The sequence below is a fragment of the Plecotus auritus genome (genome assembly GCF_963455305.1).
Source record: "Plecotus auritus genome assembly, chromosome: 10".
In the NCBI taxonomy this organism is placed as follows: domain Eukaryota; kingdom Metazoa; phylum Chordata; class Mammalia; order Chiroptera; family Vespertilionidae; genus Plecotus; species Plecotus auritus.
In genome coordinates, this window is record NC_137785.1 from 13,145,436 (window position 1) to 13,171,390 (window position 25,955).

General features: G+C 55.0%; 1 protein-coding gene across 2 annotated transcripts; it reads left to right on the plus strand.

Moving 5' to 3' along the window:
• The first annotated feature begins 16,583 nt into the window (after positions 1 to 16,583).
• BBC3 (BCL2 binding component 3) lies at positions 16,584 to 24,418 on the plus strand. 2 transcript variants are annotated; one of them, XM_080644642.1, is made up of 4 exons: positions 16,584 to 16,848; positions 19,495 to 19,783; positions 21,147 to 21,337; positions 23,328 to 24,418. In XM_080644642.1, exons 2-4 carry the CDS (start codon positions 19,510 to 19,512, stop codon positions 23,442 to 23,444), a joined length of 582 nt encoding a protein of 193 aa, XP_080500768.1. In that variant the 5' UTR covers positions 16,584 to 16,848; positions 19,495 to 19,509; the 3' UTR covers positions 23,445 to 24,418. The 2 variants fall into 2 exon arrangements, with proteins under 2 accessions (XP_080500768.1, XP_080500767.1); XM_080644641.1 differs by lacking the exon at positions 16,584 to 16,848 and adding an exon at positions 17,372 to 17,488.
• Positions 24,419 to 25,955: the final 1,537 nt, after the last annotated feature.

Consider the following 25,955-nt stretch of genomic DNA (forward strand, 5'->3'; position numbering starts at 1 on the left):
GCAATGAGCCTCTCTCGTCACTGATGTTTCTCTCCATTCCTCTCTGAAATCAGTAAAAGCATATTTTTAAAAAAAAACGAACACTCGCCCTGGCTGGTTTGGCTCAGTGGATAGAGTGTCAGCCTGCGGGCTGAAGGGTCCCAGGTTCGATTCCGGTCAAGGGCATGTACTTTGGTTGCAGGCACATCCCCAGTAGGGGGTGTGCAGGAGGCAGCTGATCGATGTTTCTCTCTCATAGATGTTTCTAAGTCTCTGTCCCTCTCCCTTCCTCTCTGTAAAAAAATCAATAAAATATATTTTTAAAAAAACGAACACTCATAATATGATAAGACTGGACTCTGAAGCCAGAAGGCATGGGTTTGAATCCTGGCTCTGTCATTTACTAACTGTGTGACCTTGGGGGGATATAGGAAAATTCTCTGGATTTCAGCGTTTTCATCTGTAAATAGAGTTTGTAACACCTCCCTCCCAGGTTTGTTGTGCCGAATTCAGTGGATCAATGAATTAATACATATAAAGTGTTTGGCACAAGGCCTGAAATATTATAAGTTCTCAATAAATGGAGAACATTTATGACTTCTGAAAAGATAAATTGCTGGATCAAAGATGAATTTACTATCAAAAATGAACAGCGGTGGACCCGGGTTGTGTAGGGCCTTAAGTTTACACAAGTAGCCCTAATCAGTTTGGCTCAGTGGAAAGAGTGTCAGCCTGCGGACTCAAGGGTCCCAGGTTCGATTCCGGTCAAGGGCATGTACCTTGGTTGCAGGCACATCCCCAGTAGGGAGTGTGCAGGAGGCAGCTGATTGATGTTTCTCTCTCATCGATGTTTCTAACTCTCTATTCCTCTCCCTTCCTCTCTGTAAAAAATCAATAAAATATATTTTTTAAAAAAAGTTTACACAAGTAGGAAGCCCTCTTGAAAACGAATAAAAGAATGCAAGACTTAGCCCTAGCTGGTTCCGCTCAGTGGTTAGAGTGTTGCTCTAGGCAACAAAGGGTTGTAGGTTCAATTCCTAGTCAAGAGTATGTACCTGGGTTGCAGATTCAATCCCAGCCCCTGCTAAAAGCAACCAATCCAGTGGTCTCTCCTCTCTCTCTCTCTTCCCCTTTCTCTCCCCCTCCCTCCCACTCTAAAAATCAATGGATTCCGGCTGGTGTGGCTCAGTGGTTGAGCATCAATTATGAGCCAGAAGGTTACAATTCCATTCCCCATCAGGGCACATGTCCTAGTTGTCAGGCTTGATCCCCAGTGGGGGATGTGCAGAAGGCAGCAGATCGAAGATTCTCTCTCTCATTAATGCTTCTATCTCTCCTTCTCCCTTCCTCTCTTAAATCAATTTTTTTTAAAAAAATAAAAATCAATGGGAGAAAATGTCCTCGGGTGATGATTAACAACAACAAAAAGTAAGATTTCAAGGGCACCTCCAAGGGTGTGGGCAGAGCCATGGAAGTGAGGCGCCAGAGCTTATACTTCGTCTGCCTCACTGTACGGACGCCACTGCGGACAGAAGAGGCTGCCCAGGCACGGTGGAGCTAAGGTGAGAAACCCTTCTCCAGCTACATAACAAGTGTTTGGTTCTTTGAACACAACACATTTTCCCTCTTGTCTGGGCCTTGCATAGGCTGTTCCTCCTGCTTGGAACACCCTTCCAAGCCTTTTCCTCGAGTTAAGTCCTCCTCATCTTCCAGGCTCAGCTCAGATATCACCTCTTCCAGGAAGCCCTCCCTGACCCTAGGCTGGGGCAGGTGGCCCTCTGGGCTGTCCTACTCCCTCCAGATTCCTTTAAAAAAAAAAAAATACTGATTTCAGAGAGAGGAAGGGAGAAGAGAGAGGTAGAAACACCAATGATGAGCCCTAACCGGTGTGGCTCAGTGGAAAGAGCGTTCGCCTGCGGACTGAAAGGTCCCAGGTTCGATTCCGGTCAAGGGCATGTACCCTGGTTGCGGGCACATCCCCAGTAGGAGGTGTGCAGGAGGTAGCTGATCGATGTTTCTCTCTCATTGATGTTTCTCTTTATCCCTCTCCCTTCCTCTCTGTAAAAAATCAATAAAATATATTTAAGAAAAGAAAAGAAACACCAATGATGAGAGAGAATCATTGATCGGCTGCTGCCTCCTGCATGTGCCCTACTGGGGATCGAGCCCACAACCCAGGCATGTGCCCTTGACTGGAATCGAACCTGGGACTCTTCAACCCGCAGGCCGACGCTCTATCTGTTGAGCCAAGCCGGCTAGGGCTCCCCCCAGACCTCTTCAGTCCAGCCCACTCCAGCCCATTCAGGGGCCTCACTGTCCCGGAACGGGTCTGTTTCTCCCCAGACTCTGAGCCCTGTAGGTGCAGGGCTAGGGTTGTCTCTGTCACCACTGCGTCCCCAGCATTGTCCAGACAGGGCCATGCACACAGCAGTTCTCAATACATATTGAACAAGTAAAGCAGCCGATTCTCACAGAGCCTTCACACTCTCCCCAACCCATTAGACCAGCAGGTTTCCCAAACACTCTCTATGGCAAAAGCTATTTCCATAACACCACCTTTCCCATCCTGAAATGAAAGGCATAGATAGTATGTCCTCCTGGCATACATCATTTTAAAAAAATCAATATAATAACCTAACATAAAATAGAAATGAAGTCATTTATAATAAAGCAAAACCTAAAAATGCATTAGTACAACTACCCTGGAAAACATAAATGGTCAAATGCTTTCACCAACTTATAATGAATATATGTAAGTATAAGAGAATTAGAAAAATTGCCAATGGAATAGTGTCAGTCCTTTTTGTTATATTTGAGATGTTGAGAAAGGGCTGTGTGTGTGTGTGTGTGTGTGTGTGTGTGAGAGAGAGAGAGAGAGAGAGAGAGAGAGAGAGAATGGAACAGCAGTTTGATACAGATACTGCAGTGAAACTCTTTGATGTGACTTTGATGCCGGAAGTGGGGTTGCAGTGGGGACGTGATTATCAAGAATGGTGAATAACCCCTGGTTGATTTGTGAACAAAACATTGAACAATATTTCCTAGAAAGTGGGTGTGGCCCTAGCCAGGTAGCTCAGTTATTTAGAGAGTCACCCCAATACGCCAAGGTTGTAGGTTCAATCACCCATCAGGACACATACAAGAATTAAGCAATTAATGCATAAAGAAGTGGAACAACAAATCGATGTTTCTCTCTCTCCCTTCTTCTCTCTACTATATATATCCTATCTAATAAAAGAGTAATATGCAAATTGACCATCACTCCAACACACAAGATGGCCGCCCCCATGTGGTCAAAGATGGCTGCCCCCATGTGGACACAAGATGGCCACCACAAGATGGCCTGCAAGGAAGGGCAGTTGTGGGTGATCAGGCCTGCAGGGGAGGGCAGTTAGGGGTTACCGGGACAGCAGGGGAGGGCAGTTAGGGGTTACCGGGACAGCAGGGGAGGGCAGTTAGGGGCAATCAGACTGGCAGGGGAGGAGTTAGGTGTCAATCAGGCTGGCAGGGGAGTGGTTGAGGGGTGATTAGGTTGGCAGGCAGAAGTGGTTAGGGGCAATCAGGCAGGCAGGCAGGCGAGTGGTTGGGAGCCAGCAGTCCTGGATTGTGAGAGGGATGTCCGACTGCCCTCGAGGGGTCCCAGATTGGAGAGGGTACAGGCTGGGCTGAGGGACACACACCCCCTGTGCACAAATTTCATGCACCGGGCCTCTAGTATATATATATATATACACACACACACACACACACACACACACACACACACACATAAAGTGCCCACCCGGCATGGCTCAGTGGTTGAGCGTCGAACTATGAACCAGGAGGTCAGGGTTTGCAGGCTCAATCCCCACTGGGGGGCATGCAGGAGGCAGCTGATCTATGACTCTCTTTCATCATGGCTGTTTCTATCTCCCTCTCCCTCTCCCTTCCTCCTTGAAATCAATAAAATTACTTTTTTTTTTCAAGTAATTGCATCCATGGGAAATTCAGGCTGTATTAAAACCAGGCAAGCAATATTTTGTTTACCAACCACAGAATGTCTCCAATTCAAGAGACTGACGCCATCAAGAGCTGACGAGGATTTGGAGCAGCCGGAACGCTCATCCCTTTGGGGGCGGGGCGTAAAATGCTCCAGCCACTTGGAGAACTGTTGGGCAAGTTCTACTCCAGTTCACACACACACACTCTATGAGCCAGCCAGTCCACTCTGAGGGCTGTGGCCAACGGAAATGCATGCACGGGTTCACCAAAAGGCATGTCACGTACCAGAATGTTCACAGCAGCTTTAACATAATAGCCCCTCTTATGGGCTGATTTGTGTCCCCCCAAAAAAAAATTATATGTTGAAGTCATAACCCCCTGTGGGAACCACGCCAGAGTCCCCAGATAGTCAAGGCTAATTAGAGTGTAGAGACCTTGTTGACAGTATGCCGGACAGCCAAGGCCACTGTGCACATGGGAATCTTCATCAAATGTTCAAGGCTGGCCCCAGCCGGTTTGGCCCCGTGGATAGAGCATTGGCCTGCAGACTGGAAGGTCCTGGGTTCGATTCCGGTCAAGGGCACATGCCCGGGTTGCAGGCTCAATCCCCAGCAGGGGACGTGCAAGAGGCAGCCAATCAATGATTCTCTCTCATCATTGATGTTTCTCTCTCTCTCCCTTTCCCTTCCTCTCTGATATCAATAAAAATATATTTTTTAAAAATGTTCAAGGCTGAGGTACCATAAGCAGGTGCAAGGACCACAATTATGGTACTCTGCGCATGCGTGCCTTGCTGACGCCAAATGATTGATGTCACTGTTGGCAACTCGCCTCCTTTGTGTAAGTAGTATTAAAAGTATGTTACTAAGGCTAGAGAGCTCAGACGGAGCTGAGAGCTGCTGCTGAGAGAGACGCTCAGAGGCAGTTACTATGTGAGGCTAGAGACCAGCCAGTGTGCGGGGCACCGGGGACGGGCGAAGCTGCTAAGGCTGTCGCTCGAAGGGAGAGCTCGGCTGCAATTGCTATGTAAAGCTCTAGGTCTGGAGGCAGCGTGCGGCCGCTCAGATAATAGCTGTGGGTACAGAGAGGAAGGCTACCATGTAGGAAAGATATGTATGTGCCAGCCGGTGTGCTGTTGCCTGAATGGACTTTGCTGTGAAGAGCTGTTTGGTCTGATGGCGTATGGCCACTGGTTCCTACAATGAAGATTCATCCTTAGGCACCCACAACTTCTCATGGCGTCTCTGTCATCCAAGAAGGTCCAGCCCTAGGCAGAGGGGCTGGGGCCCAATAGTTAGTCTAGTGGGCAGGGTTCGAGAAAGAATCTGCCCTGCTACTTAGCATAGTCGAGGAGAATTCAGAAGAACCTATGGACTCAGAGCAGCTCAGCGCTGCAGTGCTAGAGTCTAGCTGTCTCTGACAACCCCCATACCTCGGAATGTGACCTTATTTGGACTCAAGCCTTTTACAGAAGGAAGTAAGAGAAAATGAGGTTATTAGGGTGGGCCCTCATCCACTATAAGAAGAGATTAAGCCCGGCCAGTGTGGCTTACAGGTTGAGCATCAACCTATGAACCAGGAGGTCACGGTTGGATTCCCAGTCAGGGCTCATGCTTGGGTTTCAGGCTCAATCCCCAGCAGGGGTGCAGGAGGCAGCCAATCGATGTTGATGTTTCTCTCTCATCAATGTTTCTATCTCTCTCTTCCTCTCTCTCTAAAATCAATTAAAACACATTTTTTCTTTTCTTTTTTCTTTTTTGTTAATCCTCACATGAGGATATTTTTTCCATGCTTTTCAGAGAAAGTGAAAGGGAGAGAGGGAGGAGAGCGAGAGAAACATCCATGTGAGAGAGATACATGACTGGTTGCCTCCCGCACGTGCCCTCGACCCTTCGGTGCATGGGCCAGGGCTTTAACCACTTAGCAACACCGGCCAGGACCATATATATAAAAATATATCTATTTTTTAAATCTAGAATTAGTCTATAGTTATCAGGCTACATGAAGATCTGGTAGAAATTTGATAGCCAAGCAGGCTGATTTTCACGGTTCAAGTTTTCCATTCACCACCAGAGGGCGGCATGGCACACTCCCGGCCGCTTTAGCGGTGGGACAGGCATTCATTCAACAAATAGTTCTTGAAACATAAAATCTACTTTGTTTTGTACCGGGCCTCGTTCTAGTTTTTAGATGTATGAAATGGGCCTTCGAATGCAGAGCTGTGCCGGAGGCACGTCCCTGCCGCCATGGAGCTACTTTCTCCAAGAGGAGGCAGACAATAAACAGCTAAACAAATTAATATGTAATAGGAGTGCTGTGGAGCAAAACAAGGCAGGGTGACGGGACAGAGATAATCAGGGAAGGCTTCTCCGAGGAGGTGACATTTGAGCAAAGACCAGAGTGAAACGCAGGGGCAAGCTAGGTGAATATGGGGTGTCCCAGGGGGAGAAAGGGAATAGGATGGCTCCATTCACCAGCTCTAAGAGGCAGGCCCAGCCAGGCCTGATAGGATGCAAAGGGCAGCACATAGTCTGAGGCAAGCTGTGCAGTCCGCAGTCCGAGGTAAGGACAAGATAACCTCCTATGGGGGAGAGGGGTAGACAGGGAGGCAATCAGGGGGTACTGCCTGGAGGAGGCGGCATAAGCATCAAGTGAAGTGCTGAGTGATGGTAGGTAAAATGCTGAGAACAGTGCCAGACACACACTACATGTGTTTGCTATTATTGCCATTATCCATTGACTCCACAAATAGCTACTGAGCAAATAAAAATAAATAAATAAATTTAAATAAATAATAAATAAACCTAAATAAATCCAGAATCCTGCCTGACCAGTGTAGCTCAATGGTTGAGCGTTGACCTATGAACCAGGAGGTTACAGTTCAGTTCCCGATCAGGGCACATGCCTGGATTTCGGGCTTAATCCCCAATGTGGGTCATGCAGGATTGATGTTTCCATCTCTCTCTCCCTCTCCCTTCCTCTCTGAAATAATAAAATAAAATAAAGTGTGCCTTTAAAAAAAAAAAATCCAGAATCCTAGCACATCTCCCACCTCAATCTCCTGCTTCTCAGGATTTAACGAAGTCAGACACACAGTAGGTGCACAGAATGTGAGAGCTGCCGTTATTATTATTATTACCTCTTCATCCTTCCAGCTGCTTCAGTCAAATCTGGGAGCTCCTCAAACTCTTCTTGGCCCCGCCCACAGACACACCCAATGCTTCAACTAATCCCATCAACTCCACCTCCAATCCGACCTCTCCTCCCTAATTGGGCTCCCTGCCCTCTACTCACAGTCTGTTTTCCACCTTGGCCGCCAGGGGGCGCGTTTTAGAACTAAATTAGTTCACGTCCTTTCTCTGCTCAGAACCTTCCTGTGGCTCCCGCTTCACTCAGGGTAAAAGTTAAAGTCTTCACCGTGATCTAACCCCCTCTCGGACCGCCTCTCCCACACCTCCCTTCCCTTAATCCCAGCTCTTCCAGCTGCTCACTAGGTCCTCACTGTCCTGGACGTGCCTGCTCTGGCCTCAGGACCTTTGCACCGGCCCTTCGCTTTGTCTGAGGCCCTCTTTGCTCCCTCATCTCCTTTGGACCTTTACCCAACCGTCACTTTCTCAGGAAGACCTTCCTTGGACATCCTAGTGAATAAGACCACCCTCAACGTTCTCCAGCCCCCTTCCCTGCTTCCTTTTTCTACTTCAAGACTCACTTTGTATTGTTGCTTGTATCTTTCATTGTCTGTCTTCCCCAGACCAGCGTATTAGCCCCATGAGGACAGGAATTCTGTCTGTTTTGTTCACTGCTGTATCCCCAGTACCCACCACAGTGCCTGGCACAGAGGACGTCCTGGTAAGTCTTGAATGAATGAATGAATGACCACTGGCATCTTGTTGGTTACAAACATTCCCATCTTTCCCCTTGGGAACCCAGAGGCTCCATTCCCCTGCTATGTGACCTTAGGAGGCAGACCTCAATTCTCTGACCTCAGTTTCCCCACTGTAAGCAGGACTTAAAGTAGCCTCTATCTCATGGGATTGTGAAGATCAAACGGGTTCAGACTTGCAGCATTTCTGAGCTGGCCCTGAGGAGCAAAGGTGGGCTTTTCTCTTGGCGCCTGCGCTTCCGCCTTTTGCCACTAGGGAGCAGCAGGCGCCCGGCGGATTCGCCCTAGCGGTCGGTGCGGGCTAAGTGAGGAGCAGGGGTAACTCCGGCAGAGGAAGCTGATGAAATCCTAGCCAACTCGCAGTGAGCTCATCCCGCCCGGGCGCCTCCGGAAGCCACGGGGCCGCCCGGCCTCCGCCTGGCCCAGGTGATAAAGCCCGGGTGCTGAACCAAGGCGGGAAGTCTTTTCCGAAGTCTGCCCTGCGTGGGGCCTGCTGCCAGAACCGGGCCCCGCGGGAAGGGGCAAGGATGACATAGAGAGGGGGTCCCCTGGCTGTCTCCGCAGAATGAAAAGTGAATTCTGAGCATGGCTGTGGGAGTGAGAGAGAGCGGGGATGGGGGGAGGGAGGCAGGGAAAGAGAGACAAAGACAAGAAGTGGGAGAGACAAAGAAGAGACAAAGATGGGGAAACTGAGGCAGAAGAAGGGGTGACAAACACAGAGAGGAGAGACAGCCTGGGAAAGTAGAGGGAGGGACAGAGATGGAGAGGCAGAGACAGGAAGAGAAAGTTGGGGGAGACAAGGAGAGACAGAGATGGTGGAGAGAGAGACAAGGGAGAGACAAAAATGGGAGGTGGCAGACAGAAACAAAGAGAAAGAGAGGGACAGGGACACAGAGATAGGGAGAGACATCCATGAAGAGACAGAGACCTAGCCAAGTGGCAGAGATGGGGAAGCAGAGGCAGAGGTGACCGAGATGGAGTCAAGGGGACAGAGCTGTAGGTTGGGGAGCAGTGAGACGAGGGGCAGCCAACGAGGGGCGTCCGGGGTTGGGGTCGCCCACAGGAGTGGGCCCTGCGGGAGATGGGGGGGGCGGGCCCCTCTCGCGCCCAGCCCCCAGCCCCCAGCCCCCAGCCCCGCGGCGGCGGCCGAGTCCCGAGTTACCAAGTTACCGCAGGATTCGCCGGCTTCTCACTGGCGAGGCCGCAGCCAATCAGAGCGCAGCGCCGCTGTTCTCAGGCTGGAGGCCTGGAGACGCGCACCTTCCCCCGACACCGCGCAGCACGCTCACACACACACACACACACACACACACACACACACACACACACACACGGTCCCAGGGACACACAGACACACAGCATCACACAGACACCCCAAATCGCAGGGACACAACTACAGTCACACAGCCCTGCCCAAACCCACAATCACAATGACACACACATGCAGTCTTGATGATTTTAGTCCCTAGAGCACACAATATCAGTTACAAACGTGATCACAGTGACACCCTCATAAACCACAGTCAATTTGTCCCAACACACACACTATCGCAGTGACACACACAATCACAACAATGGCCTGATCACGGTGACTCGCTACATTGCACAGACACACAATCTCATTAATATGTCCATATATATAGTGCCATGGACACACAACATCACTCTGAAAAACACAACCTCAGTGACACACATTCACAATGACACACAACACTGCAAGATGCACATACTAGTACTGTATAACACAGCCCCATGGACACACAATATTTCTGATACAATGACAGTTATGCACACAGTCCCACTATACACAGCATTGTCCAGACACACACAATAGCAGTGGCACACATGTACATCTTCCCCCAACACGTGGCAAAGCACATTAACACACCATCATAGTGCACACAACATAACAAGTCCACTGACATACACAGTGACACATGCAATCCCATGGACATATTGTACACATACACACCACCACCATGGCATACACACACAACCCCACTGACACACAGCATTACACAGACACAACCATAGTGATACAATCACATGGACACAGCATTACACTGGTTCATACAACCACACTAATACAATACAGTGATACCCTGTGTTCACAGACCTTCCTGCTAACACATCATTGCCACACTTATACAATCCCAATGTCACACAAACACGATCACGTGGACACACACCATCTTACCCATGCACACCAGCACACTGCACAAAACAGCATGCTGACACCAACAACATATAGACAGACACACCATTGCACTCACACACAAGACACCAGAACATCATATGATAGCACACTGACACACAATCACATAGTCACAACTGCCCCATGACACATGGGACACATGTAACCTGACACATGGGATACGTGTAACATGTTGACACACAACACCATCCCACTGACACACACAATCAACTGATACACAACAGCACACTGACATGGTCACACACACACCACCCTGACACAACCACCACCCTCATGTGCCAACACCCTGACACACAGCCCACTGACTCCACAAACTTACAGAGGACTCTCCACCACACAGTCACACAAACACCCCCCCCCCCGCCCGCCCCATCCCTGCCCTTGTCCCAGTAAGATGTGTGTGATGTGGGATACTGGGGGAGGGGATGCTGAGTGGACGTGTGTGCGCTTATGCCTCCTCCTCTCGGCCCTTCTCCGGGGGGCGGGGCTGAGCGGCAGCCGCTGTTACCGGGTAAACTTCCCCGCCCCCCCCAGCGCGGCCATTAGTCAAACCCCCTCCAGGATGATGTCATCGCCTCATTCTGGAGGCTGAGTAATCCTCGACTCCGCCCCCCACAGGTACCAGGGAAGCGGCGGGCTGCACCTGGGCTCGCCGGGGTCTGGCGCTGGGGGAGCAGGGCGGCTTTGGGTCTCCCTGGGATGGGGACTGAGGAATCTGAGCCTCTCTGGAGTGGCCCGGGGGCTCACATCAGGGACCCTTGAAGCTGGGATCCCTGTGGCCAACCAAAGGTTCTGGGGGACTGGATCTTCCAGACCTAGGGTCCTGGGCACCCCTGGACACACGCTGGACTACTATGAGAGGCTGGGTCACCTGGCCAGGTGTCTGGAGGGGGTGGGGTGGGTCTGAGAGACTCAGGGCTTAGATTTCAGGGTCCTTGGCACTATGAGGCCTGGGACCCTGGAGTGGGGTGGAGGTAGGGAGTAAAGGGAGTGGCTGTGGTCAGGTGCCAGAGAGATCAACAAGCTGGACCCTGGGGGAAAGGACTCAGAGGGGAGGGGAGCTGGCGGGTCTGCACCCTGGGCTGGGCAGGTGGTTATCTGAATGAAATGGACTCCTGAGGGTCTGGTGACTGCTGGGAGGGGAGGTTGGAGGGGGCGAGGGTCTTCCAATATAAACACAGCCAGGGCTGGGATGCCGCTGGGACAGAGCCTGGGGACCCAAAGGCCTGAGTCCTGTTTCCGGTGGAGGCAGGGTGCTTAGTTCTAACTTTCATAGCATCAGACAGGCCTGGGTCCCCTTCTAGGGGCACCCTCAGCCCTTGTTTCCTGGGGCTGGGAAACTAGCACCTCCTGGGGAGGGAACTCTTGTCACAGGACAGGGAATGCCTGGGTTCTTTGGGCACCCCTATTTTTATGGGGTCAGGACGCCTGGGTCCTTTTTGGGGTGGGGGGAGGATCCTCAGTTCCTGTTTTCAAGAGCCACCATGCCTGAATCCTTTTTGGGGGTTCAACCAGCTCCTGTCTTCATGGGGTCAGGATGCCCAGGTCTCCAGGGAGGGGAACGCTAGGTCCCTGTTTTTCCAAGGCCAACACCAGCGTACCTTCCTGGGGAGAGGGACGGATATAGAGCCCCTGTTGCCCACCCATCCCAAGTGCCCATCCTCGTCCAAGAGTGCGGGGCGGGGCGGAGGCAGCAGCACCGTAGCCCGTCCGGACCTCACTCGGGCCGGCCGCAGGCCTCAGGCTTACAGGCCCTGAGCCCGGCAGCTCCCGGGGGCCCGGCTCCCCGCCCGCCGCGCCGAGGGCTCCCCCAGATCTGGGCATGCGGGCGGGCGCGGTAGCGACCAATGAGCGCGCTCGCCGTCTCCGGGAGCCGGGCCGGCTCTGCCCGCCTGGCATTGGGCACGCGGTGGGCAGCGGCGGGCGGGGCCTGGGGGGTCCTCGCGCCTGGTTGGGCCAGGCTTGTTGCTGGGTAACGGGGCGGCGAGTTTCCCCTGGCAACGGCGGCGGGTACCGCTCACTGGCTGGCCGGGAAGGAGCGGGGGCTCGGCGCAGGCAGGCCCAGCAGACCCCAGCAACAGCGCGCTGCCCCCGCCCCGCCAGGGAGCGGTAACCTTCACACGCGCCGGCCTCTCGGACCCTGCGGACGCCGGCGCCCCCGCCCAGCCCCCACCGGCTCCGGTCCAGCCTCCGGGCCTGGGAGGCTGGTTACACAGGGGTGGGAGGGGGGTGGGGGAGGATGCAGGAGGCCCCCTCCCCACCGCGGAAAGCCAGGACTCAGGCCCTGCAATGAAAAGTTAAGTCCTTCCCAACTCCCTCTCGCCGTGCGGAGAAACCCACTTTTCCAGAATGGCATACAGGAGACTGGGGAAGGGTGTGGGTCTGCAGTAAAGTCGCTGGGACACATTTCTTTAACTAGCACTTCACACGGAGGCTGCGCCGCTCTGAGTGCCTTACGAAGAGGCACTCATTTAACCTTCACATTTAATTTTTGGTCCTGTGGTGACCTCCTTTGTACAGATGAAGAAACTGAGGCACAGAGAGGGGAAGCTACTTGATCAAGACCGTCATTTGAACCCAGGTCACCTGGCTCCAGTGTGGTCGGTTCATCACTTCACTGTGCCGTAGGCTATCCCTCTGAGAGGCATTACTCTTCCAAATGAGAAGCTGTGCACCTGGGGCCACTGGTTTGAAACCCCTGCCCCAACCTAAGGGCCATAGTTTAAAGTCCTTGTTTAGATTCTCAGAGAGTCAGGAGACCCCCTCACTGGTAGTAGGAATGCTGGGGAACGTGTATGAAGCACCCACTAGGATCCTAGTGCTTTATTTTTATTGACCTTCTCACTGCAAAATCCCCTGAGATAGGGCTCTTTATTGTCCCAACTCACAGATGAGGACGTTGAGGCACAGAGACATGGCCACTTGCCCAGGGTCACACAGCCAGTAGATGGCAGAGCTGGGAGTTCTAATTCAGGCCATCTAGACCCAGAACCTTCCTCCGTGAGCTCAGCCTGTAGGCTTTGGGGGATGGGCCACAGCTGTGGGCCTGGTCTCAGAAGATAGTGTATCATAATTCGGAACAGGATCTGGACTAAATAGTGGGAAGGATCTTGACTGGTGACACTGCTTATAGCCTGGTGACTCCTGGCCCTTTCCTGCTCTCCTCTCCCCCCTCCCCCCCTCCCCCAAATTCCTCCAGTTCTTCCCACTCATTTTCTTCTCAGAAAATCATTCCAGCACATCTGGTCTACTGGTGTTTAGTCCTAGACTGGGCAGCTTGAGGGCACTGACCAGTGAGTGAGGGGTACTGGCTGGACTGGGAGCTAGCCCAGGGCTGGGGCCTGCCTCTCTCTTAACTTCATCACTGCCAGGCACAGAGCAAACACAATACCCAGTTGCACAGGTGATAAATGCTAACATTTATTAGGCGCCTACTCCATGTCAGACACTGCACTCAGTGACTTCCATGCATGATCTCAGTGGTTGAGCATTGACCTATGAACCAGGAAGTCACAGTTTGGTTCCTGGTCAGGGCACATGCCAGGGTTGCAGGCTCCATGCAGGAGGCAACCAATCAATGATTCTCTTTCATCATTGATGTTTCTATCTCTCCCTCTCCCTTCCCCTCAGAAGTCAATAAAAATATTTTTTAAATAAATACATAAAGCCGCATTTCTCAAATGCCTTTAAACTCATTCATTACAGTCAAAAATACACTTTCTTCGTGTTCTGTTTCACAAAACAATATTTTCCTTTGACGTCATGATTTTTTTTTTTTAAATGACACTCTATTTCGTGTTGTTTTCAGTCTGGTCAAGAGCCATTCAAGTTGCAGGTAGAAGGAATTGACTATTAAAGAGCACAGGGAAGTATTTGAGGTGATAGAAATGTTCTTAATCTTGATTGAGGTGGTGTACAAGAGTACATTTTTCACACCTCACCAACTATCCTCTGAAAAAGTCAATTTCATTGTGTCTAAATATCCTATATAATACAAAGTTAATATGCAAATTGTCCCCATGGGTGGGAGTTCGACAGACCAGGAGTTAGACGTGCGCTGACCACCAGGGGGCAGCGTGGAACATGGCGGGCGTAGGTGACACAGCACTGGCAGCGGGATGGTGGCGGAAGTGAGCAGGCGGTGCCAGGCCAAGGTGGGTGTGAGCAGGGGCCCCCAATGGCCCTGCTGGTCGCCCCACAGATGGCGACTGGTGGCAGCGGCGGGGGGCGGGTCCGCAAGCGGGCAGCACCCAGCCAAGGAGGTTGCGTGTGGGGGACTCCAATCACCCCACCGGTTGCCCCACAGATCGGCCCTGATTGCTGGCCAGGCCTAGGGACTGTACCCATGCACGAATTTTGTGCACCAGGCCTCTAGTATCTCAATAAACTTGAATAAAAACAATAAGACCCACAAAAGTGGTTCCGGTTTGCTCATGACCCACAGTTTGAAAAACACTGGAAGGAAGAAAAGAAGGAAGGGGGATGAACGCATTAATGCATGGGGAAAGGGAGGGAAGGAGGGAGGTCAAATCAGTCCCCCATATTTAAAGTTGGGAGAGTTCAAGTGGGGTCTGCACTTCCTGCTTCTCTTGGGAAATTGTAGGATCTGGCCCTGGTGGAAGCGAGTGTGAGCACCTGAGCAAGCCCACTATCGCTCAGGACTGGCACCTCTTCTTCTTCTTTCTTCTTTTTTTTTTTAATATATTTTATTGACTTTTTACAGAGAGGAAGGGAGAGAGAGCTAGAAACATCGATGAGAGAGAAACATCGATCAGCTGCCTCCTGCACACCTCCCGCTAGGGATGTGCCCGCAACCAAGGCACATGCCCTCGACCGGAACCGAACCTGGGACCCCTGAGTCCGCAGGCCGATGCTCCATCCACTGAGCCAAACTGGTCAGGGCTGGCACCTCTTCTTGGCCAGCTCAGTGCTAGGCACTCAGAGGCAACTCACCTTGTGGTGACATGGTTTGGTTAGGGGCGTGACAGAGAGGGAATGGAGAGTTCAGGGGAGACAGAGCCCAGGGCCCTGAGGGAAGGAAGGCCAGGGATGAGCCAGGCAGGCTGGGTGGGAGTGACCATGGGAAACTGAGAAGGTAAAGGGAATTGAAACCCACAAGACAGGGTGAGAGTCCGTGCAGGGGCTGCCCGGGCATGTTCACGCCTGGTGCCTGGGGTTCCGTCTGGCCCTGGGTTCCCTGCCAGCTGTGTGGCAAGTGTAACCCGTTGCTCCAGAGAGTGTCCCCTCGGTGGGTGAGCCAGTTAGCAGCAACTTGTCACAGGTATGATTGTGTGTTGGAGGCCAGTTTCTTTCTTTCTTTCTTTTTTTAAATATATTTTTATTGATTTCAGAGAGGGAGAGAGAGAGAGAGAGAGAGAGAGAGAGAGATAGAAACATCAATGCTGAGAGAGAATCATTGATCAGGGATGGAGCCTGCAACCCGGGCATGTGCCCTGACCAAAATCCAACCATGACCTCCTGGTTCATAGGTCATGCTCAACCACTAAGCCACACTGGCTGGACATGGCCAGTTTCTTTATGTCTGACTTGATCTATGTCTTCTGTGAGGGTCAACCTTTTTAAAAAAATGTATTTTTAGTGATTTCAGAGAGGAAGGGAGAGGGAGAGAGATAGTAACATCCACGATGAGGGAGAATCATTGATCTGCCTCCTGCACGCTCCACACTGGGGATGGAGCCTGCAACCCGGGCATGTGCCCTTGGCCGGAATGGAACCAGATCCCGCAGGCTGTCGCTCTGTCCACTGAGCCAAACCAGCTAGGGCCATGGGGGTCAATTTTTGCCAGTGTTGCTGTGTCAGCTGTGAGCTGGTGTGGCTGTGTTTGTGTGTGTCCCTGGGAGAGTGTCATCTAGTTCAAGCTGTATGTCCAGGTATCCATGACAGCTGTGTGTGCGCGTGGGTGCGCGCGCACTTGCGGGCCTGCTCAGTGGGAATGTCACAAATGTGAACTCGGTCAGTTTGTGGGTCTGGATGCGCTCATCAGTGTGGGTGTCTGTGCACCTGTGTATGTCGTTCTCGCTGGGTCCGTCTGCCTGTCCCGCAGGCACCCGTGTCAGAGAGTCCGCCTGCGTCTGGGTGCCCAGGGGTCTGTGTGAGGACCTGCCCCAGGAGAGTTGTGACTGAGTCTCCTCGCCCTTGTTCCAAGGTGCGCTTGTGTGAGTCTGCGGCCGCGCGTCCGACTGGGCTGCTTCCCGCGGCCCTGCCAGCACGTGACTTTGTGTACCCTGGAGCGCGGTTCCGGGGTGTGTGTCTGTGGGTCCCAGTCAGTGTGTCAGTGTGTCAGTGTCTGTGTCCGGCTGTCCCGCGGTCGCCCTGGGCCAGGCCCCGCCCCACCCCCGCTGCAGGGAAACCCCCCGCGCCGAGTTAGGGGGCGCGGCCCGCGCCAGCAAGTCCCGACTTGTCCACGGCGGGCGGGCGGGGCCGTGGCGTCACGCGGGGGCGGAGCGTGGGACCCGCCGGGCGGGGGCGGGGCGGGGCGGGGCGGGGCGGGGAGCAGCCGAGCGGCCCAGGATCCGCCGGGCAGCCTGAGACGCGGCGCGAGCCACATGCGAGCGGGCGCCTGGCGGCCTCAGCAACAGAATCGGCAGCTGCGGCCGCGACGTGGACGCGCCTGCGGCTCGAGCAGCAGCGGCGACAGCGACAGCAGCAGCCACTGCAGTTAGAGCAGCAGCAGCAGTCGCCGCAGGGAGCGGCGCTTCGCGGGCGCGCCCTCCTGAAGGAAGCCGCCCGCCCCCATCACCGCCCCCTCTGGCGTGTTCATGCCCCCGGGGTGAGTGTGCTCACCTCGAGTCCCGCGGGCCGCGATTGGCCAGGCCGGGTGGGCTCCCTGGAGGAGGTGGCGGGAGTGCACGCGGAGAGCACTGGGGGCGCACTGCAGCCCCACCGCATGCCTCCCTCTCTCCCCACCCTCTACCCCCAGGAGGGACTCTGGGCTGGGCTGGGCTGGGGTCGCTGGGCTGGAGGCACTAAGGTCCAGGAGCGCAGGTGCCTAAGCGGTCTGGCGGGTTTGTTTACAAACAATGGGGTGCGGGCTCGACAGCGCCCCCTGGCGGTCAGTGCGGCCCCGGGGAAGTGAGTCGACCCCGACTGCCCCGTCCCCCGCAGTCCGCAGTCCGCAGTCCGGGAGGGGTGGAGGTGGGGGTACGGAATGGAGGGGCGGCCACACCCCGGGCGCGCACCCGCTGGGGGCGGCGACAGGGGGCGGCTTGCGGCCGCGGAGTCTGCGGCTCCTGCGGGCGGGGGCTGCGCCCCAGCAACAGCCGGTTATTGGCCCCGCGCTCGCCTGGCGGGCGGGGCGGGCGCACGTGGCGGCGGCGGGGTTGGGGGGCTGTGACAGCGCAGGGGGGCGTCTGGCCCCGCCGTGGGAGCGCGCGTGTGCGGGGTTGTGGATCTGCAGGTGTCTCGCCTGGGTGTGTGCGTGTGTCTGGCTCCGAGTTTGTGCTGGGGTCCGCAGGGAGTGGTGGTGTCCGTCCGCGGGAATGTTGGGGCTGTGGCCTCACGGGGTGTGTGCGTGAGTCCCCGTGTGTGTTTGTATGGAGTGCTGTCTGTGTCTGCCCTGCCTGAGGGGTGGGCTCTGTTTATTGTGGGGTACGTGTGTCTGTTCTCTGTGAGAGTTGTCTGTGTATGCTGTTTGGGGGTGATTCTCTGGGTCCGTGTTGTTGGGCGTGCTAGGTTGTTGTGTGTTGTTTGAGTGAGCTGTGCTTGTGTGCTTCTATGTGTATCCTGCCCGATGTGTTGTTTGTGTGTGCTCATGTGTCTTGCCTGTGTGGACTGTGACTGTGTATATCTCCAGGGCATGTGTCTCAGCTAAGCGTTTGTGATGAGTGCCTGCTGAATGTGATGCCAGGTGTCTGTGAGTTCTGCATGGTGTGGTGTGTGTGTGTGTGTGTGTGTGTGTGTGTGTGTGGTGGGGGGTTGTCTCGGTCTCTGTTTGGCTTGTGTGTCTGGCATCGGTGTCTGGGAATTGAGGACCGCGTCTCTGTGGGGTCTGTGCAGTGCAGTCAGTGGGTGTTGCTGGCAGCCTCTTGCATGGGGCTTGTCTGAGCCCGTGTGTGTGTGTGTGTGTGTGTGTGTGTGTGTGTGTGTGTGTTGGGTCTGAGGGGTTTGTCTCCGCGATCGGCTGGCTCATGTGTGTCATGTGGGCTGCGTGTGTGTAGTGTTTATGTCGGTCACGTGAGACCACTGTTTTCTGTGGGAGCTTTAGGTGTGCGCGCTGCCAGGGCTGTGTGGGATTAGAGTTGGCTGGTGTGTGTGGTGTGTGTCCGGGACTGACAGTTGGTGATGGTGTTTTGAGGTTAGGGAAGGAGGGTGGGTTGATGTTCTCTTCTGCTGTTGTGTCTGTGTGTCGTTGCTGGAATGTGTGGTGATGCGTCTGGGTCTGATGACATGTGTCTGTGTGTGCCTGATTTACATGTGTCCTGGGATCTAAGAGTTGGTGACAAGTAGGCATGTTTCCGTTGTGTTGGTCTGTGTGGGTCCGTTTTGTGTTGATATGTGTGTGAGTCCTGAGGTGTGCATGCCTTATCTCTTGGGTGTATATGTGTTTGAGAAGTGTGTGTTTCTGTCTGTGCTTGTATTGGCTGATTGTGTGTGTGTCAGTGTGTGTGTGTGTGTGTGTGTGTGTGTGTGCATGGGCATATCAACAGTGGGTCAGTGTGTGAGATTCTGACTGTTTGTGCATGGGGGGGGATGGGTTGTGCCAGGCAGCATGCATTGTTTGTATAGCTCTTCTGACGGTCTGTGTGCTCACATTTGGTCAGTGTTCCTGTGTGTGTGTGTGTGTGTGTGTGTGTGTGTGTGTGTGTGTCCTGTGTACTGAGTAGCAATGTCCGACACTGGGACCATCTCAATGTTTCTGTGCAAACGGGAGATGAGGTGGGAGGTCGGGCTGGCCAGTCCTGCCTGAGCCCTCGTGTGTGTGTGTGTGTGTGTGTGTGTGTGTGTGTGTGTGTTGGGGGAGCCATCCCAGTGACTGGCTGCCCTCCGTGCGTGCCCATCACTGTGTCCCAAAAGTGACCCCCCCCCCAGCCCATGTCCTGTTGGGTGAGTTTGTGTTGTGGGGCCATCAACCCTCACACTCACACCCCTGACAGCCCCCGGCATCTGGGTCCTGTGTGAGCTCTTGAACTTGCTGTGAGAGCCAGCCTGTGCCTCCCTGTCCCTCCTGTGTGCCCATCACCATGTGATTGGGAGGCTGCCCCTGCTGAACCCTAGGTCCCTAGGTGGGTGTGTATCTTGTGTGACCATCACACATACCTCCATCTGGGCCCAGTGTGCGTGGTGGGTGCCCTGTGTGTACTCATTGTTGTGTGCAGGAGTGGAGGTGCCTGTGGACCCTGTAGGGGGTGTGTATTGTGGGGCCCTGGTGACCCCTGCACTTTTGGGCTGACGGCACCTTTCTCTTCCTGTCCTGCAGGCCCCAGGGAGCACCATGGCCCGAGCACGCCAGGAGGGCAGCTCCCCGGAGCCCGTAGAGGGCCTGGCCCGTGACGGCCCTCGTCCCTTCCCACTCAGCCGCCTGGTGCCCTCAGCTGTGTCCTGCGGCCTCTGTGAGCCTGGTTTGCCTCCTGCCCCTGCCACCCCTGCCCTGCTGCCAGCTGCCTACCTCTGCGCCCCCACTGCCCTGCCCGCTGTCACTGCCACCCTAGGGGCCCCCCGCTGGCCTGGGGGTCCCCGCAGCCGCCCCCGAGGCCCGCACCCCAACGGTGAGTGCCCACCCCACACCGGGATGTTGAGAGCTGGGAGAGAGACACTGAGGAACTGGCCAAGTGGGAGCGGGTGGGGGGAGGTGGCGAGCTGGCCGGGCCACAGGGAGGGTGTGGCCAGTGTGGTCTTTGTGTTGCAAGAAGCAGGAAGACGGAGTAGGAGGCTGGGGGTGGGGGAGGCCGAGTGGGAAGTCCCTCCTGGAATCTGACTGCAGTCCCTGAGTTGCAGCCCGTGGCCTTTTCCGGGCCTGGGGCAACAGCTGTTTCCCAGCCCCTCTCCCCTGGTCTGGGTGCCCTCAGTCCCCTGAGGTGGTAGTGAGAGAGAGAGTGGGCAGAGAGGGAGGATGGGCACTTCAGGACTTTGGGGAGGGGTCGAGGGTGGCCTTTTGCCATTATCTGGGTCTTTTGGGCCAGGGCCCGCCCTCTATGCGGTCCAGGAGGAAGGAGGGGGGAGGGGCCATTGTGTTGGGAAAGTGTGTCTGTGTGTGGAGGGGTGAGTCTTGGGGAGGGAAGGGTTAAAGGTCTCCTGCCTGATGGGCCTTTAACCCTGTGGTGCCCGGCAGCCCCATTCCACCGGCACTCAGTGTCAGGGGAAGACTGTCCCGGTTTCCCTCCAGCCCCACCCTGTCCCTGGAGCCCAGGGAGGCTCGGAGAGAGAAACTTCTCCAACTCAGTTCCCTGGCAGTGAGGCAGATGGGACTCGATTTCAAGACTAGAGTCTCAGGTGTGGAAACTGAGGCCCTGATATTTGGCTTAGGGATCCCCCAGGCCAGGACCTGGGGTGACAGGAGGAAGAGAGGTCAGAGGAGGGGGTGGGGCAGGAAGGCATCTCCTGCATCCCAGCCCCCTGGCGCTGGCGGGGGCGCCGAGCAGCCCGCCTGGCCTCTGGTCAGGCCCCTGCCACTTCCGGGGGTGTGGCCTCCCTGTGGTTGGACACAAGAGGGCAGGAGACCTGAGGCTTGTGACTCTGGGTGTAGTCCGTGGCTGTATCCCCGTGTGACCTTGGGCCACTTCTTAGAATGGGCCTCAGTTAACCCATCTGTGAAATGGAGCAGGCAGTATCTGTCCCTGTTTTGGAATAGAGGTACTTAGTTGGGCTAAGAGGAAGGTCCTCCAGACCAACGGGAGCTGGACAGGCGACTCCAGAGAGGCCGCCCCAGGACCTCTTCCTGCTTTATGGTGCCTGGGGAGACAAATCTGGCTCTAAGAGGGGAAAATGGAATCGCTAGAGACGAGGCGGGGGCAGAAGAGAAATCAGGCGCTTGGGAAAGGGCGACGCAGGCCCTGGCTAACTAGTCCCTCGGGTGCACTTCAGGGCCTATTGAGGTCATGGGTGTTGACCAGACCCCTCGGCTTTTCCCAGGTCCTCAGCCCTCACTCTCGCCCGCGGAGCAGCACCTGGAATCGCCGGTGCCCAGCGCCCCGGGGGCCCTGGCGGGCGGCCCCACCCAGGCAGCCCCGGGAATCCGGGGGGAGGAGGAGCAATGGGCCCGAGAGATCGGGGCCCAGCTGCGGCGAATGGCGGACGACCTCGACGCGCTGTACGAGCGGCGGGTGAGTGCTGGGGGAGGGGTAGACGGCAGGTGGGACTTCCCGCCGGGAGGGGCTGCGGGCGGCCCCGCCAGATGTGCGGCAGCTGTTGCCCTGCGCGGCGGGGTCGCGCCGGGGACAGGCAAGTGGGAGGGGCGGCGTGGCCGCGGAGCTGCCGAGCGCCCGCGCGGCGGCTGGCACGGCCCGGGCCGGGGCAGCAGGAGCGCTGCGGCGCGCCCGGGCCGCGGCCGGGGGACTGAGGGCGGTGCTCGCAGGAGCAGCTCATATATCCCGGGCTATTTATAGCCGGTGAGTCAGCAGCGGCGGCGCGGCCGCGCCCGCCCCTCCCACCCGCCGCGCGGCAGGCGGCGCGCACACCGCTCCCCCGGCCGCTCGGGGGCGGGGCCTAGGGCCCCTCCCCGCTGGAGGCCCCGCCTCCAAGCCAACAGCCCCGCCTCTGATTAAAACAAAATATTGGAAGCCTACAGCAGAGAATAGAGAACACCAAACAGCAGGGCGTCCACACGGCTCTGTCCAGCCCGAACATGACACCCGCACTGCTTGCTTATTCAAAGAAAAACAAAAACCGGAGGTTGTGAAGCCCCTTGTTCCCTCCGTGACCCGTCTCCCCGGCCCCTCCCTGCCCGTTCCCAAGGAAAACTCTTACAATGGGGGGTCCCATTCCTCTGCAGGTGTTGATTCTTTTACTCCATATTTACCAGGCCACAAACCATGCTTAGGACCGTGGGGCGTTTTTGGCATAATATACGGGGTGTCCCCCAAAAATGTATACACACTTTAACAGCTGATAGTTCAATTTTGAAAGTGAAATGTATTTTAATAAACACTTCCTTTATAATTATTCAAAGTGTGTGTATACATTTTTGGGGGACGCCCTGTAGATTTAGTGTGTGTTTCTCTCCAAACTTTGTCCCCTCTGCATTTATACTTGAGCTTCATCCATATGGGCAGGAGAGCTTTGAGTCCCTCATTTTCCCTGGATCAACATCTAGTGTCCGTGTTCATTTACCCATTGTTGGATCTTTAGGAATTTTTAAAAAATGTTTCACATTTGATTTATTGGCTTTCTTTCTGGCTCCTCCAAATGGTGCCCTCCTGTGTCTCCACGGGACATGCCTTGGTGGTCTGCCCACCCTCAGCCTTAGTAAATGGTTGCTTGCTTGCTCACCAGGGTGGCTGTGGCATGGAGCGCCTGGAAGCCGTGTAATGGTGGCAGCCTTTTAACTTGTGCCAATCTGAGGTGTTCCCTTTGCTACGTCCTGCCTACAAGGGTTGGTGGGAAGTGATAAGGAGGCAGGTCTGGTACCAGGTACCCTACCCCAGGCACCCATTAGGACCATCATTAGGATGGTTTATCTGGCCTTGTTCTCATCTCTGAGATGGGTTTCTCCTTCCCAGGATGGGGGTGGGAGAGTGCTGTAACTTACCTTTCATTTTTACTGGGGGGAGTCTTGTGTCTAGCTTCCTTCTTTCCTAACACTGGAGCTGAGAGGGTCCTAGAGGCACCCCAAGTCCTCATGCTCTCTCTAGAGAGAGGGCAGGGGTCAGCTTTGCCTGGACATACTTCCGTGCAGCCTCAGCGCAGGTGGTGAACTGTTCCCAGTTCTCCTCCGTCCACAGATTGTTCTAGAATCGCTGACTGTGGGCTCCCTGCTCCCATCTCTCCATCTCGCCAGCCTCTGAGGGGAGGGCAGGATGGGCTGCAATCCAGCCCCACCCCTCAGCCCCATGGTACTTCGGTTGGGTGACTTTCTCACCCGGGAGTCGGTGACGAGATCACAGCTAATATGCACCGAACACTTGCTGTCCTTCCTCGAGGTGACGACATTGGCCCAGCTGGGCAGAGGAACTGGGATTTGGGCCCGACTGACAATAATAGCAGCTGCTTCGCAGGGTTGTTTGAGGATGTAGCTCACTCTTAGAACCCTGTGCTGCTCCTCCCTGCCCCTGGACCTGACCACCTCCTGACTTCCTCTTCTCCCTCTTTCCCCAGAGGCAAGAGGCGCAGCAGCGACACCGCCCCTCGCCGTGGAGGGTCCTGTACAATCTCATCCTGGGACTGCTGCCCTTGCCCAGGGGCCGCGGAGCCCCAGAGATGGAGCCCAATTAGGTGCCTGCACCTGCCTGGTAGACGTCGGGGACTTGGGGGGCAGGACCCTCCCACATCCTGACGCCCTGGCCAGCACAGGGGACATTTTCTGCACCATGTAGCATACTGGACTACGAGCCCTGCCTGTCCCGGGGCGGGCCCGGGCAGCCACTCCAGACCCAGCCCCGGCCCAGCCTGGGGTGCACTGTTGGAGACGTGGACTCCTGGGTCCCTGGCTGAGAAGCCAGGGGAGAGAGGGCTGATGGACTCAGCGTCTGAAGGCGGCGGTGACCGAGGGGGTGGGGACTGAGCCGCCCGCCTCTGCCGCCCACCACCATCTCAGGAAAGGCTGCTGGTGCTGGCTGCCCGTTCCAGCTGCAGGGGTGACACTGGGGGGTCCCTCCCAGTGCTCCTTCACTTTGGGCCTGGCCTCAGGCCCCTGGTGCTTCCCCCCCTCCTCTTGGGGAGGGGGCCCGTGAAGAACAAATGAGCCAAACGTGACCACTAGCCTCCTGGAGCCAGAGAATGGGGTGCGTCTGACGGCTGCCCCAGCCCAGCGCCCAGCCATCTTCCCTGAGCCAGCCGGCGGGTGGTGGGCATGCCTGCCTCACCTTCATCTGGGGGTGGCCAGGAGGGCCCAGACTGTGAATCCTGTGCTCTGCCCATGACCACCCCCGCTCCCCCATCAATCCATTGCATAGGTTTAGAGAGAGCACGTGTGACCACTGGCATTCATTTGGGGGGTGGGATATTTTGGCGGAAACCGCCCCAGCCTTAGTCCCCAGGGCGAAGCGCTGGGGGGAAGAGGGGAGTCAGGGAGGGGGAATCTCAGAAGAGGGAGGAGTCTGGGAGTGGGGAGGGATGGCCCAGCCTGTAAATTACTGTACATGCACTGCTGTAGATACCGGAATGAATTTTCTGTACATGTTTGGTTAATTTTTTTTGTACATGATTTTTGTATGTTTCCTTTTCAATAAAATCAGATTGGAACAGTGGATCCTCTTTCTGCTCTCCTTCCCCGCCTGTGACCCGGGCAGAGCCGCTGGGACCCGCCAGGGCCCACGGGCACACCTGTCCGCAGCTGCTCCTCGAGCCAGGCGGCAGAGGCGGGCGGCTCAGTCCCCACCTGTTCCGCTCCCACTCGAAGCAAAGTCCCGTGAGGTGTGGTTTGGGGTACTTTCTCAGTATTCTCCCCCTGGATAAAGTAGGTCATGGGGGCTCCGTATTTACTGAGTGAATGTGTGACCTGCAGCTTATTCGGCAGCACCACCGTGAGGGGTCCTGGGGAACTTGTCAGTAATGAGACGCCTGTCCCTGCTCTCATGAAGGCACTAGGTGCCATCGGGGAGCAGCGACATAGTGAGACTTTACTGATACCGCTGCCTAAGGCCCAGCATAGGGCCTGGCACCAAGAGCTGGTGTGGACTTAACATAAGAAGGCGACCTGTGGTTATCTTCCTGACACTGGCTCTGGCCCCGTGCTCTTCTGGGTCCTCTCCATGCAGGACTGGCTGACACATCAGTGATGAGAGAGAATCGCTGATTAGCTGCCTCCTGCAAGCCCCACACTGGGGATCAAGCCTGCAACCTGGGCACGTGCCCTGACCGAGATCAAACCGTGACCTCCTGGTTCATAGGTCAATGCTCAACCACTGAGCCATGTGGCCAGGCAACATTAGCATTTCTTATAATGTATTTCTGCTGGTGACATAGTCTCTTAGTTTTATCTGAAAATACCTATTTTCTTTTTTTTTTTTAATTTTATTGATTTTTTACAGAGAGGAAGGGAGAGGAATAGAGAGTTAGAAACATCGATGAGAGAGAAACATCAATCAGCTGCCTCCTGCACACCTCCTACTGGGGATGTGACCGCAACCAAGGTACATGTCCTTGACCGGAATCGAACCTGGGACCCTTCAGGCCGACACTCTATCCACTGAGCCAAACCGGTTAGGGCTGAAAATACCTATTTTCACTGGTTATAGACTTCTACAATTGACTGTTTCCTTTCAGCATTTTTTTAAAAAAAATATTTGTATTGGTTTCAGAGAGGAAGGGAGAGGGAAAGAGAGAGAAACATCAATGATGAGAATCATTGATTGGCTGCCTCCTGCATTCCCCCTACTGGGGATCAAGCCCACAATCCCAGGCATGTGTCCTTGACTGGAATTGAACCTGGGACCCTTCAGTCCACAGGCCAACCCTCTATCCACTGAGCCACGAGCTAGGGCCTTTCAGCATTTTTAAAATGTTGTTTTGGACCATGGCCAGACAGCTCAGTTGGACGGAACATCATCTTGCCATGCCAAGGTTGTGGGTTTAATCCCTGGTCAAAGCACAATCAAGAATCAACCAATGGCCCTAGCTGGTTTGGCTCAGTGGATAGAGCATGGGCCTGCAGACTCAAGGGTCCCAGGTTTGATTCCGGTCAAGGGCATATACCTTTGTTGCGGGCACAATCCCAGGAGGGGGTGTGCAGGAGGCAGCTGATCGATATTTCTCTCTCATCGATGTTTCAAACTTTCTATCCCT